The sequence below is a fragment of the Myotis nattereri genome, assembly GCF_964212035.1.
Source record: "Myotis nattereri genome assembly, chromosome: 7".
Lineage (NCBI taxonomy): Eukaryota > Metazoa > Chordata > Mammalia > Chiroptera > Vespertilionidae > Myotis > Myotis nattereri.
This window is the reverse complement of record NC_138082.1, coordinates 36,198,799-36,212,616: the sequence shown is the minus strand read 5'-3', so window position 1 is coordinate 36,212,616 and position 13,818 is coordinate 36,198,799. Positions and strand designations below refer to the sequence as shown.

General features: G+C 57.6%; 1 protein-coding gene across 1 annotated transcript; it reads right to left on the bottom strand.

The window, feature by feature from the left end:
- Positions 1-500: 500 nt before the first annotated feature.
- Positions 501-12,215, bottom strand: LOC308522567 (G-protein coupled receptor 35-like; the record flags this gene model as incomplete). The annotated part of the gene is made up of 3 exons (XM_081096025.1): positions 501-539; positions 5,210-5,365; positions 11,325-12,215. The coding sequence occupies 3 exons, from the start codon at positions 12,213-12,215 to the stop codon at positions 501-503; spliced, it is 1,086 nt and encodes a 361-aa protein (XP_080952151.1).
- Positions 12,216-13,818: the final 1,603 nt, after the last annotated feature.

Below are 13,818 nucleotides of genomic sequence, written 5' to 3'. Positions count from 1 at the left end.
GGGCCTTCAGGGCAGATCCCCCACCCCTCAGCCACTTCCTCCCCAGAGTGGATCTGGAATCTTTCACCCCAAGAGAACCAAGGCCCCGCAGCTGGGGGTCCTGGAGCCCCATCCAGCCCAAGGCCCCTCCCTATCGTCCAGCTGAGGACAGGAGGGAGAACCAAGGACAGGTCCTGGTCAGCTTTTCCCTGGGACGCCACCAAGAGAAGGTCCAGGAGAGAACCCCCACCCCACTTTCCGGGGCTCCCCGACCCAGCCTGGCAGTGCGGCTGCTCTGTCTGAACCCCAGCCTCCTCCCCTCGTTGGAGTGGCCCCCTGACAGTAGGGGAGCCGGGCACCTTGCATAGGGCCTGAGAGCCAGGCCCTATGTGTCTTCCAGAGGGCTGGGCAGGGCTTCCAGGAAGAGGCCCCTGAGAGAGGGCACAGGGTGGTGAGGGCCACCAGCTCCCCTCAAAGAAGGGCCTGTGTGGGACCGGCAGGTGGTGCTTGGGGAGGGGTGGTCACTGTAGCAGCAGCACGCAGAGCAGAGGTGGCAACCCCTGCAAGAAAGAGGGCTCCTCACGGGGCAGCACCAGGGTCGGAGGTGGGAGGCGGCTGGCATGTCTGTCCCCAAAGCCCCTTTGGTCTCTGCACAACTACTTCCAGGACAGAAACTGCCGATGCTCAGGCAGTAAACATTATCAGTAAATTAGTACAAGAAAAACAGGCACATGGACATTGCAATAAAGCCTATCCATCCGGAAATTCTTAGAATGATTCGAGGAGCTAGAATCTCTATTTTAGATGCAATTAGCAATGTAAAGGACTATCCATTAAGATTGGAAACACAAATTAAATTTAAGGAACTGCATTTGATGGAAAAGAATACAATGTTCATATAGAGTTTTGATGAACCAATTACTAACATAGAAGTTAAAAGTTATTTTTTCTTAATACATTTTTATTGATTTCAGAGAGGAAGGGAGAGGAAGAGAGAGAGAGAGAAACATCAGTGATGACAGGGAATCGTTGATTGGCTGCCTCCTGCACTGGGGACCGAGCCCAAAACCCAGGCACGTGACCTTGACCGGAATCAAACCAAGGACCCTTCAGTCCACAGGTTGATGCTCTATCCACTGAGACAAACAGGCTAGGGCAAAGGTTATTTTTTTCATATATTTCAAGATACAATGATAACATTACAAACAAGTGTTTTCAATTATATGTAAACTAGAGGCCCAGTGCACGGCCCGGACCAGCCCGAAGCTAAAAGCCCAGATGGCCACCAGGCTGTGGCTGGTTGGTGGCCACATCACTGCCTCTCTGCGCTCGAGGCAGGGGTGAAGCCAGGTGGGGGCGAAGTGCATGTCCAGCGTCCAGTTGAGCATCCCAGGCCCAGTTCCAACCAGCACGTTGTCTAGCACCCAGCGCCCAGCACCGCTGCCACAGGACCAGGGACTCACTCAGGGGCCTGGAGATCAGCACCCGGCTGCCGTCCACAAACCAGGCAGCACTTGGTCAATGCAGAGCTGCTCGCAGGGCCCTGTCCCCTGGAGTGGAATCCCATAGCTCCTCAGCGGTTCCAAAGTCGGTGCGGGGGACAGAGGCGCCCTGCTCAGGGACATGAGCACCTGCTTGCATTCCCCTGCTGCCGGGCACCTGTATAAACATATACAGGTCCCATCTTCTCTGGCATCACTGGAGACGTTGGAGACTTCAGGTTTCAGGATTACTTTGTGTCCATTGAAAGTGGTCTCCATCAACAGCCAGCCAGCTAGTGGCTCAAATGGAAAATTTCAGGTGCGGTTCCCAGTGGCCACCACTGGGTGGCGCGCACCGACTTTTGCCCCGAGGCCATCTACTCCACACAGGGCCAAGTACTGTACAGAGTCTCACATGGCATTCATCAGAGTGCTAACCCTTCTTGTTCAGAGGATGCTCTAGACTTCCACATTCACAACCTCTGTGGGCTCAGGCCATCCCATGGGGCCCCACGCAGCACAGCCACTCGGCGCTGCGGAAGGGTGCGTTTACAGGCCTCTATTCTACGAGTCAGGAGGGGGAAACAACAGTTCCCACACAAGGTCCCCATATCCAATCAGGTACCAAGGATGCAAACCCTTCACTTCACATGAACTCCGTTCCACAGCCCAGTTCCCGTCCAGCGTTTGCCCTGGCACTCCCACATCCTCCCCAGCAGACGGTGGCTTCTAGAGGGACCGCATCACAAGGCCTCGGAGTCGCAGCTGCACGGGCTGCCATGTCAGGGAGTCCCACCACCGGTCGCCCTGCTGTCTGGTGAGGCTGCCACTGCCAGACGCTTCTCTCTACTGACATTTTCTCTTTTAGTTTTTTCCTAAGTGGTCGTTCAGTGGCTCACACGGAGGCTACTTAGAGAATGATTCTCAGGCAACGTCTGCAACTGCAGGTGACTTGGACCCGACTCTGTGGGGTCCTTCCGCGTCATTCTGTTCGTAGGGGAGCAAGCACAATATTTTCTTGCTGATCTGTGTAATAAAATAATCCAGAAGCACAGCGAGAGTGTCGTTCTGTTTTCTAAAATATTTTTTTCCTTGATTTTATTTTATTATGTAAGTGATCACATAGCATTTCCAATGAAGGCCTGACAGAATTACAGTTTGGGGTATGTTTTATAAATGTACCTTCTATCAGTGTGACTCTCATTCGTAAGTAGTTTCCATCTTACTGGGTTTATAGACCCTGCACATGGGATGTTTTTATCACTACTACTTAATAAGTCCCTTCTATTGACCCCGACACTGAGGCATCTGGTTCTCATATGAAGCCCCTGTGGCTTGTCCCTCCTGTGGTCCCGCTGTGTGGCTGAGTGATGACTGATCAAGCACACGGATGTCAGACACTGTTATGATTCCACGGCTGTGGTTCCCAATGGAACTCGCATAGATGGGGGCCCCCGGTGCAGCCCCTTGCCCTGCCCTGGAGGGGAAAGAGGGTATTTGGGTGTGGTCGGCTCTCCAGGCCCCAGAACTTCGGGGTGGACCAAGGGTTGGATTAACTCTGCTCATAAGACTAACCTGGTCAACTAAATTTTAGTTTAAACAAAGTTGGGAAAAAATTGAATCATTGAATGTGTTGATGGCTCTGGGGGACCTGCCCTGTGGACGCTGCCACCACCAGCACCCGCACCCCATCCTTTAGCCCTGAGTCCAGCTCTGGACAAGGACTGTGACTGGACAGGGGCTGCCCCGGAGCAGGTGTGCCTCAGGCCAGCCTGTAATGTGTGGGTTCTTGACTTCGTGCCGGAAAGATCTCGCAGTACCAGTTCAGATGGGGTTGAGAGCATGTTAATTAATGCTGGGACAAGGAAACGAAGGAAGGAATTAGGGAAGAAGCAACAGCAGGAAGAGCCTCGGTGGTGCTCCGAGTCGGTTCTCTGGAATGTTGTAGGAAAGCAGTGCGGCAGGCGAGGTGCTTCAGCTCACTGGGAAGTAGAGAAAAGGGAGCCTTGGGGACAGGACCAGGGGTGAGCCTGGGTCGAGCTGCCACTGCCCACTGCTCCCCTGGTTGCAAGTCGTGTGGGGACCCTTAGAAATAAAAAGTTTTTGCCCAGGAAGGAGCATGGGCGTGCCCTAGAGTGAGCCCGCATTGAATCTCTGTCCTGAGGACTTTCTATCCTGTTTTTATTCTACAATTGAGACTCTTAGGAGAGGGTTTCACCAGGATATTCATCAGCGTTCCAGGTGAATTTTTAATATGCTGATGCATCAAAATGCGTGCATAGGGGAGTTTTGGATTATTCTTTGGTCTATTTTACTTTTATAAGGTCTGTCTGGTTTTAAGGGTTTTTTTGTTATTTATTCCCCAACTCCATCTGTCTTGGGATATAGCTGGCACAGATGGCATTAATTGGGTCTTTGTTCCCTATTTTCCCAGGCCAGGGTGATTGAAGCTATATATTCCCTGGTTGGGGAGGAGGATATGAATCGTTTGCTCTTGGTTGGGGAAGATAAGGTCTTGCAATTCATTAGCTGGACGCAAGCTGCCCAAACTGTTTGGCCTTGTTTAATTTTCTTGTCTCAGTTTTCCCATTCCACTTCCCCAGGAATTGTCCTAGCTTCTTTCTATCCTGCCAAAGGACTGTCCTCTCTCAAACTGGTTTCCCCAAGGCACCCCTCTTCTCCAGCCCCTCTTCGACCCCAAGTGACACCTCTGAGAACAGGGTTTCCCAGAGCACACTTCAGAGGGGTCTGAGCTCAGCTGTGACCCTGCACGGGCAGGCCCTATCTCCTGAACCCTCTCCTGGGACACACCCTAACCTCAACTCGGAAAAGTGCCCTGAACAAGCTCCCAGGTCAAACTCCTTAGCCAGGCCCACCAGCAAATGATGAGGGTAACAAAGATTGTCCAGGACCCCTGACTACCCTCCCCTGCTCAAAGGTCTGGTCTTGCATTTGGAAGGAACCTTAGAAGTCAAACAGTCACCCCTCTCCTGCCACCTTTGACCTCAGCCCCTGCTTGGCCGCTCGCAAGGACAGTTGGAACTGAGGACTGTGGGCAGTTTAGAACTTGGCAGGGCAGGGCCTGAGACCTGGCAGCTGGAGGCCCTGCCTGCACGGCTTGACCCTGGGCCCCCGTGGACCCCGTTGGCTCAGCCCACTGCCACTGGCTGCCATGGGACGTGAACCCAGTCGTGGGCATCCAGCTGTCCTTCAATTCTCAGCGCTCCTAGAGTGTGCCACCAGGCAGGGGGGCAAAGTCCACACCACTTGGAGGACAACAGGCTTCACCCCAGCAACCCTGAATGATCCTGTGAATGAGGCTGGCACGGTCTGTCCACTGTAACCTGGGGTACTGGGCACCTGCCATGGCCGAGGAGGATCTTCTGTATGGAGGGCACAGCACAGCGTCCAGAACCCGACACTGCCAGTAACTGTCCATGCGGGTCACTGAGGTGGTCAGCTACAGCCACAGCCGGCCGGCCGGGACGCTGACTTGGGATCCGGCTCTGAGTGTCCCACCTGTGACAGGGTGTGAGTGCGGCCCCGTGAGTGGCAGTTCTGCCTGTGGCTTCACAACCAGAAGCTGAGAGTGTGCCACACTGCAACCTCCACCCCCTGAGATACCAGAGACTTGCTCCCGGGCCGAGACGCACCAGCCAGGCCAGGGAGCACAGAGATTCCTCCTGCCCATGACGCATGGCGTTCGCAGTTCAGGCTCTGTCTTTTTTCACCTGGAATTCTGAACCTACCTGCTGGTGTCTGCCCTGCAGGCTGCACTCGTGCAGGTGGTCCGTCCTGGAAGAACTACAATCGGCTGTGCGATTGGGCACGCTGACGAAGGCCCCTGTCACCTCCCCGGGAGCAGCCAGATGCCAGATGATCATGGTGTGGACAGGGTCAGTGGTCTGAGGAACAAAAAGCACTCAGAGAAGGTCATGAAAATGTGGGAAACACAGCGGACACTCCCAATCCCGCTGAGGGTGCAGGGACAGGCCTCAGGGACCAAGAGTGGGCAGCGGGGGAGCACCCCTCCCCCTTCCCCCCATTTTCATCCCTGCATCTCCCTCTGCACCTGCTTCCTCCACTTCTCACATTCAATACCTGCACCAAACAAGGGCAGCCCTGTCACCCCGGATGAACGCAGCGTGTCCCCCTGCGGTCCCCGGGAATCTTGTGATGTCTGCCTGCCCCATCTCAGCGGTGCAGCCATGTGGCCAGACTAACCTCCTCCAAGACACACATGAGACCATGAGGCCTCTGCTGGAAGCCTCGTGATGCGTCCCTATCCCAGGTTCTCCAATCTGAACCCCCTGCCTGCCTCGTCGTCCCAGCAAGGACATGGGGAATGGCAAAGGCTTATTGATCAGCCCCTCCCCACGTGGAGTAACTAATATTTTGGGGTCCACACCCACAAAGCACTGAGGCCACAGGCTTAGTTCACCCCACCAACCCCTTCCCGCTCCAGGTGGGGCTCCCCTCAGATGGCAGGCCCAAGAGCCCGTCTTTCTCATTACTAACCCTGCTGTAATTGTCCCTGAGACCTACTGACAAACACGTAATCGCTGTTCCTTTAAACACTTCAAAAGGTAGATTTCCTTCCCCGGATTCCCTCCTATTTTCATCCAACCTTCCGTCTCAGAAACTTGGACTTGACTCTAGTAAGGGAACCAAATCACTCCACCGAGATGCTTCTAGCTCAGGCCACATCCTGGCTCACAGGAGAGCAAATTTGTGGTGGGCTCTGCGCCACGTCAGTCGGCTTGCTCAGAGACAGGAGGGGCTCAAACCTCCACCAGGAGATCCACTGCCCTCAGGCCCCAGGAGCAGCCCCGGGACAGAAACGGGGCTTGAACGTCACGTCACATCTGTGCCCCGCGGTGCAGTCTCCGTGCTGGAGTCGCCCTAAGTCCCCTGGCTGAGTGTCCTGGGCTAATGGGAACTCAGGCTCCTCTCAGAGCCTGAGGCAGGCCCTGCATTGCATTAAAGCCAGGGTCACAGGGCCAAACACATGGAGACAGACTAGACGTCAGGTGGGGGGCGCTCAGCAGAGGGCAGGGAGGTGGAACTGTCTCGAGCACCTGAAATGTATGTTATTCACCAATGTTGCCTCAATACGTTTCCGTTTTAAAAAAGAGTTTGTGATGCACTGTCATCGATGCTGCAGTCAGGAGACCAGCCCAGGAGACGACACAGATTAGCCGCGGTGCCCCAGCACAGCGCCCGCCGGGTCTGGAGGTGCAGGCGAGGTTCAGCCTGCCGTCTCTTGTAAATGAAGGTTTGTCGGAGCACAGCCTCACCGCTGCTTTACACGGCTGGCTGTCCCCAGGCCACGGTGCCGAGCTGACCAGGGAGGACGAGACCCGAAACGTGTGGACTCTGGCTTCCTACAGAAAAGCCTGCTACACAGGACCGAGGGCGTTTTGTTTGTGAGAACAACTGTGAGCCGCGGGTGACTGAGGGCAGCTCTCACGTCACAGATGTGTGTCCCCACCGGCTCCCGGGTGCCTGCAGCCTGGAGGAGCACTCTGGCGCCACTTCCCTGCTGCCGGGGTCCCCAGAAAGTCGGCCTTGGAGGAGAAGTCTCTGTGTCTGTGATGCAAGTAAGAAACGGTGACCGACCCAGCGTCCTCCGCCGGCCCACGTGGATGAATGACCAAGTCTCGTCCAGCGAAAGGCAAACTTTCACCCCACCCACCTTCCCCACCATCCAACAGAGTCTGATCGGAGCAAACGCCCTCAGTCATCTCCCACAGGCCCAGAGCCCACAGTGAGGCTGCTGTTTGCTCAACGTTGTCCTAAGATGTGGCCCCACCCGACCCCGCTAGTAACTCACCCGGCGCCGGCGGCCGGCACCTTCCCGAGGATCTTTGGCCGCAGCCTCGACACAGTGACTGTTTCGTCAGAGCCATCGCCACTGGATGTCACAGATGGCGGCTATTTATCACATCCTTCCTCATTTCCAGGCCCCAAAGCCAACACCTGAGACAGGCTGCTGCCGGGGCTCTCCCAGCCGGGCAAAACCTCCTGAGTCTGAGCCAGAGCCGCCACAGCATTTGACAGGGAAATTAGTGACCATGTGGGGCAACCGTTGGCCTCTTGAACTGACCTCCATGTCACAGACGGGGACCAAGGCCTCCGCCTCACAGACAGGGGGACTCCAGGGGCCTCCAGGCAAGTCCCGGGGCTGTTTCTCAGGGTCACTCCGATCGAAAGCACCAGGCAGAGTGGGTCCTTCTGTTACCAGCGAGATGATGAGACCTCGGTTCTTGTCTTGAAGGAAGATTTCAGTCAAGAGACACCGTGCAGCAAAGCAAGCGTTTACTGGCAGCAGCGAAAGCACACTCGGATGGGGTGTTTATGAAACCTGGGCAGTGCAACAGGGACGAGCTGAGCATGGAAAAAGCCACAGGAGCCGAGGCTGGGCTGCTTTGCCTCCCTAGGTGGTCAGAGAAAAGGGGGCCTTGGAGACAGGTTTGGGGGTAAGACTGGGATGAGCTGCCGATGCCCATTGCTCCCCTGGTCTCCTGGGGTCCCTTAGAGCAGCGATCACCAACCTTTCGGACCTCACGGACCACCAGTGGCAACCACTGCCTTAGAGAGAAGACGAGGGAAGGGAGAGGCACCGGTGTGCTCCCCTTGGCACAGAGGGTATTTATCTCTCTTGCAGGTGGGAATCTTAGGGGAGGTCTCAGGTGAGGGTCTCAATAGAATATTCATCAGCTTCCCAGGTGTGTCCTTTCAGGGTCATGGTCTCCACTGACCCGTCAGCACCCGGGCAGGGGGTTATTAGTCAATGCAGCTGGTCCTGAGGCAGCCAAGGCGTAGCTTGTCTGGTTTTGCTGCCTTTCTGGGCCTGGAGCTGAAATACAGCTGAGGCCTAGATGTTATCTCTAGGGAGGGAAGGGTCAGGGAGTCTAACCCGCATGACAGCGATATGAAAGGTCAGGGGGTCTAAACCGCATGACAGCGATATGAAAGGTCAGGGGGTCTAAACCGCATGACAGCAATATGCTGGGGGAGGGCAGAACCTGGGGACGAGGTTCGTGTTTTCCCAGGTTTGTCCCTTGCTGGGCACCAGGGGCTTTCTGCCCTGGTGCCCTGGCTCTGCTCATGTCTGTCCGACTGCCCCAAAATGCTGTGACTGAAAGGGGGTGCTTGGTGGGAGGGCCCACCTCCGCGCTTCATCATCCCTGGCCCAGGAGTCACCCCCAGGAGTCCTGGCTGGGACCTACAAAGGGTGCCATGGTCTGGCTACAGGAGTCAGGCCAGGGGGAGGGCAGCTTCTTGTCCTCTGGGACCCTGTGATCTCCAGACTCCAAATCATGGACATTGGCTCTAGTTACCTGGACAGGCATGAGGTGTAGTCATGTCTGGAGCTGCACCTACATGAGGCTGACCCTGGATCTGAGGGTCCCTGGGACACAGAGGGCTGAGAGAAGACAGCTGGTGAGGGAGGCGTTGAACATGCACTCAGGGAGCTGGCTCGAGGACACCCCTCGGCCCCTGGAGGACTATTCTGTGAGCAGATTCAGTGTCTGCCGGCCCAGCACCTGGGCTCCGCGCAGAGGCCAGCAATGCCACGGCAGGCTCAGGTAAGGGGTGGGCAGCTGTGGAGTACAAGTTCTCATGAATGGGTTCAGTGCCCTTGCACAGGGACCCCACGGAACTCCCTCATCCCTTCTGCTGCATGAGGTCACAGTGAGCGGGCAGCTGTGAACGAGGAAGTGGCTCCCACCAGAACCCGGCCATACCGCATCCTTCCCATGCCGGCTCCCCTGTGCCCGACTGTAAAAAATAAACGCCTGTTGCTTCTAAGCCCCCCAGCCTGTCATGTTTTATCAGTGGGAATGGCCTAAGACCATCCCAGACCCTGTTCTGCCGGCTGTTGGAGTTGGAGGGCCACCCTTCCCAGGAGGGAGGCTGGGGTGCCGGGTGCCTACACCCCTGGGTCTCCACACCCTGCATTGCCTGTTCACACTTTGGCCATGTTTCCGTTCAGCGTATTACTTTTATGAAGTTGGTTTGGGCCACAGTGAACATTCATTTTCCCTTTGTTAATTATGTAAAACTTTAATCGCAGCTGGACACAGCTGCGTGGGCACTCCCTGCTTTTTTGTGACCCAGAATCCTCTTTGGCGAGAGAAAAGGTTGGATCAGTGGACCTCGGCCCCACAGAGCATACACCACTGGAGCGGGACATGTCACGTTTCTACCCCCGCCCCCACCCAGACCCACTCTGCCAAGGAAAGGAGAGAAGACGGTGGAGGGCCCGGAGCTGAGGGGGGTGTGAAGCAGGCTCCCCCCACCCCTCCACCCCAGTCAACCTGGCCCAGCTCCTCCACCCAGCATTCCACCCGCTTCTCTGCCAGGTGCTGGACGCAGGCCTGGGAGCAAGATGAGCAGCACCCGGGACAGCAGCCCAGGCTTTTGCTCCAGGGCTTGAGGCACAGAGACTGAAATCAGTTCCCTGTTAAGGATGGTGGCCCCTCCTCAGCATGGTCTGGTCTGGCTGCCCTCAGTCAGCAGTCTGTTGTGCCCCAGAATTCCCCCAGGCTGGGGGGGCCTGGGCCTCTGGCATCCGATTCCCCAAAAGGATCAGTCCTGGAAGGTGACTCCAAGGGCTGCTCCTACCAGGGTGCTGAGGCAAGGTGAAGACACAGTAGCTGAGCCCTGCTCCTCCCACAAGTTTGCCAACAGCCGGAGCCCAAGGCCCCTGGCTCTCCCTGGGCCTTTGTGAGGGGGGTCTCCATGGAGCAGCCAGGAGTATCTTCCCAGAGTCAGGCCTGGGCTCTGGCTGCGGAGGGCCACTGGGCCACACTCAGCGGCCTCGTGGGGGGACGACCGCCTCCCAGAGCCAGGACCGTTTTCACCACTACCCTGAGCGCAGCTGCACAGCTGAGAGGGGGCGCTGGTCGCTTGCTGCTCAGGGCTCTCCTCCAAGGACCCTCCTCTTCCTGGAGTCACAGGAGGGCCCTCTTTCAGGACCCGGTGGGAGGAACTTCACACACTACAGCTTCTGAAGTTTCAGGCGTCAGGCCTGAGCCCGCTGAGGGAGGGACTGAGAGGCATGGAGCAGAGGGGACACTGGGTGGAGCTGAGGAGGTGGGGTGAGGAGGAAAAGGAGCCTGAGTGGCACCCCCAAAGGGAAGGAAGGCGATCTCTTTGACGCTCTTCAAGAATCCAAGTTAAACCTTTTTTAAAAAGAATTTCTTTAAACTCATTTGAGAGCTGTGTCTCTTTAAATGGGACCCCGAGTGGAGACATGGCTGCCCTGCGGCCCTGGGACCTAGTCGGGTTATGTTGCAATGGTTGGAGGCTTTGGGAGACCCTGAGCTTCAGTAGACTTTGTATCTTATCATGATCTGGAGGTGACAGAAGAAATAATGTCTTGGTTCTCTGTAACACCCTCTCCTGGTCATCCAGTGCTCAGAGAATGGAGGGTGGAGGTCGGAGTTCAACCTGGCGAAAACGGGGTCACTGCGCCACGGAGCCTGAGGGAGAGAGCACCCGAGAAGCTGGGCTTTGAAGGAAAAGATCCGTGTGGTGGCAGTCCTTTAATTTTTTGGTTAAATTCTATTTGCAGAGGGAAAGTCCTGAGTCCAGGACCCATCATTCTGAGCCAGCACCCAAGTCAGGCTGCGCTCAGGGAGGCTGTTTCTTGCAGACACTGTGGCAGCAGGAAGAGGGTGGCTCCGTGGGGGCCCGGGACGCTTCCCACCTCCTGCTTCAGGGCTGTGGCGGGGCTCACTCCTGTGCCCCTCTCCTCCGCTGCCTCCCCTGGGCGCCCAGGTCGGGATGGTCACAGGCAGGAGCACCCGGCATCCTTCCCCAGAAAGGCCAGGGCCTGGCGAGGACGGCCCCCACCTCCTCCTGGAACTCTGCGGCCACGAAATAGTAGCAGACAGCGTCCAGGCAGCAGTTGGCGTTGGCAATGCGGGAGGCCACCTGCACAAAGGTGGCCACCCTCTGGATGGTGGGGCAGGCTGCATTCATCCACTGGGCCACGAGCTTGGCCAGCAAGGCCACGTGCAGTGGGAGGAAGCAGAGCAAAAAGGTGGCCAAGTTGGCCATCACCACGCAGAGGGCCTTGAGGATGGGGGTGGTGGCCTGGGGCGGCGCCCGAGTCCACTCACGGTGGAGGCGCCAGAGCACCTGGCTGGAGCAGAAGCTCAGGATGAGCAGCGGGAGGAAGAAGAGGAGCAGGGAGAAGATGAGAGCCTTGGGGCCCCGTGTGTGGCCCCGCCCAAAGCAGAAGCTCTCCCCTGGACGCAGCCAGGCGACGGGCAGGGCCACAGCCCCGATGACCAGCAGCCAGAGGGCTGCGCAGGTGAGGGCAGCCTGGCGGGGGCCACGCCAAGCCCGGGCCCGCAGGGGAAAGTGCAGGGCGGCATAGCGGTCGGTGGCGATGGCTGTGAGGAGCCACATGCTCATGTAGGTGTTGACATAATAGAAGCTCTGCAGGACCCTGCACAGGGGGCCCTCCTGGGCCCCCTCCCCCTGGCCCAGCGTGTGCAGGACTCCCGGCAGGCTCAGCAGCAGCAGGCAGTCAGCCACCACCAGGTTGACCATGTAGATGCGGGTCTCCGTCCACCTGCGCATGCGACAGCAGAACACCCAGAGCGCCAGGCTATTGAGCAGCAGGCCCAGCACCAGGATGAGGCAGATGGAGGCGATGGTCGCCGCCTGCGACAGGGTGCCCCTGTCTGTGCTGCAGCTGTTAGAGTTGTTCCCAGGGCCATCGGCCACAGGAACCATGGCTAGCGCCCGAGAAGGTGGGAGGATGGTGGGAGCTTCAGCAGGCTGTTTCTCCTGGGGGCAGGGAGGGAAATGCTGCAGCCTCCCTCCCTTCTTCCTCCCTTCCTCCACCCCCTCCAACTTCCTCTCCCTCTCCCCTCACTTCCTGTGCCAGTCCCAGGGCTCCCACACGACCTGGATCAGGGTGCCCCCTCTCCTAACCCCAGGGGCTCCACCTAAGCCCCCTGAAGACTATGGACCAACCAGCTGCCCCGCCCTGCCCAGTGGCATCCTGCCAGGCAGGGGGCTCTGTATGGGCTCCTCTCTGGGCCTCCTGACCGAAGGCTTTAGCTCAGTTTAGGACCTTTGCTGACCTAGGCCCCTGCACAGTAACCCTGTCCCCCCAGGGCCATGTGGGCCTGTCCAAGTGCCATCCACCCACAGCCCCAGCAGTGGGGCCCCCAGACTCCTCTGGGAGGCAGAGCTGGCCCATGGTCCTTCCTCAAGAGCTCAGGGCCCTGCCCCACACCTTGGAATTCTCAGGGTTCAGGACCTGCTGCCACACTCAGGCATGGCCCCAGCCTGGGACTAACCAGGAGGCATGAGGGCCAGCTGACACCTGCTCCTGGAAGCCCTCTGTGGTGGCCAGCGAGGTGAGGGCAGAATGGGCCTTTCAGAGGGAAGGACTGCCGTGGCCAGTGTGCTCAGTGGTTAGAGTGTTGGCCCGTGCACCAAAGGGTCATCGGTTCGATTCCCAGTCAAGGGCATGTATCTGGTTGCAGGTTTGATCCCCAGCCCCTGCCAGGGCACGTGTGGGAGGCAACCAATTTTTCTCTCACAAGATGTTTCTCTCCTTCCCCCTCCATTCCTCCCTTCTACTCTCTCTGAAAAGCAATGGAAAAATATCCTCGGGTGAGGAATAAATAAATAAATAAATAAATAAATAAATTTCAGAGTGAGAGGCCTGACTTGGGGTGTACTCACCAACCTGGGAAGCCAGGGCCTTGAGGATTTGGGCTGCGGCCACTCTGCACACAGCCAGGCTGCTCGGGCTGGATCCGGCCCCAAGGCTGTGTGGTCGCCACCTTCATGCTCTCCTCCAGTGGGCGGGGCATGTCTCTGAGGTATCTGGCAGGTAGGCGGTACCTCCCAGAGCCTCCCTCCTGGCCTACATGTCCCCCAATACCCCTGCCTGCGGTGCATGACACCTTGCACAACCTTCCTTCCTGGCCTCAGCTCTGCAGCAGGGCCTCCAGCCTCACATGCAGGCCTGCTTTGGCTGGGCCATGCTCCTCCTCCGCCCCCCCCTGCCCCCCCAGTAGCCCTCTGATTGACACGGGCTGGGGAGCCCCGTACAGGAAGGCCATGTGGTTTGGGGCTAGCAGAAAGCCAGCCTCATGCAGGAGAACCCAGAGACCCTAGGCCAGCATTCCCCGTCCCCAGGGCCTTGAGTCTCAGAGGCCTATGGAGAGGGTACAGGCCCACAGCTGCAACATGGGGCACCTGTACTGTCAAGATGGGAAGGTGTAGTGGAAGCTGTGGGGTGCTGCCTGGGGACCCTCTTCAGGACAGAAGTGCACACTGCCTGCTGGGCTACGGCCCAAGGCCCCTCTGGAACTGCCTT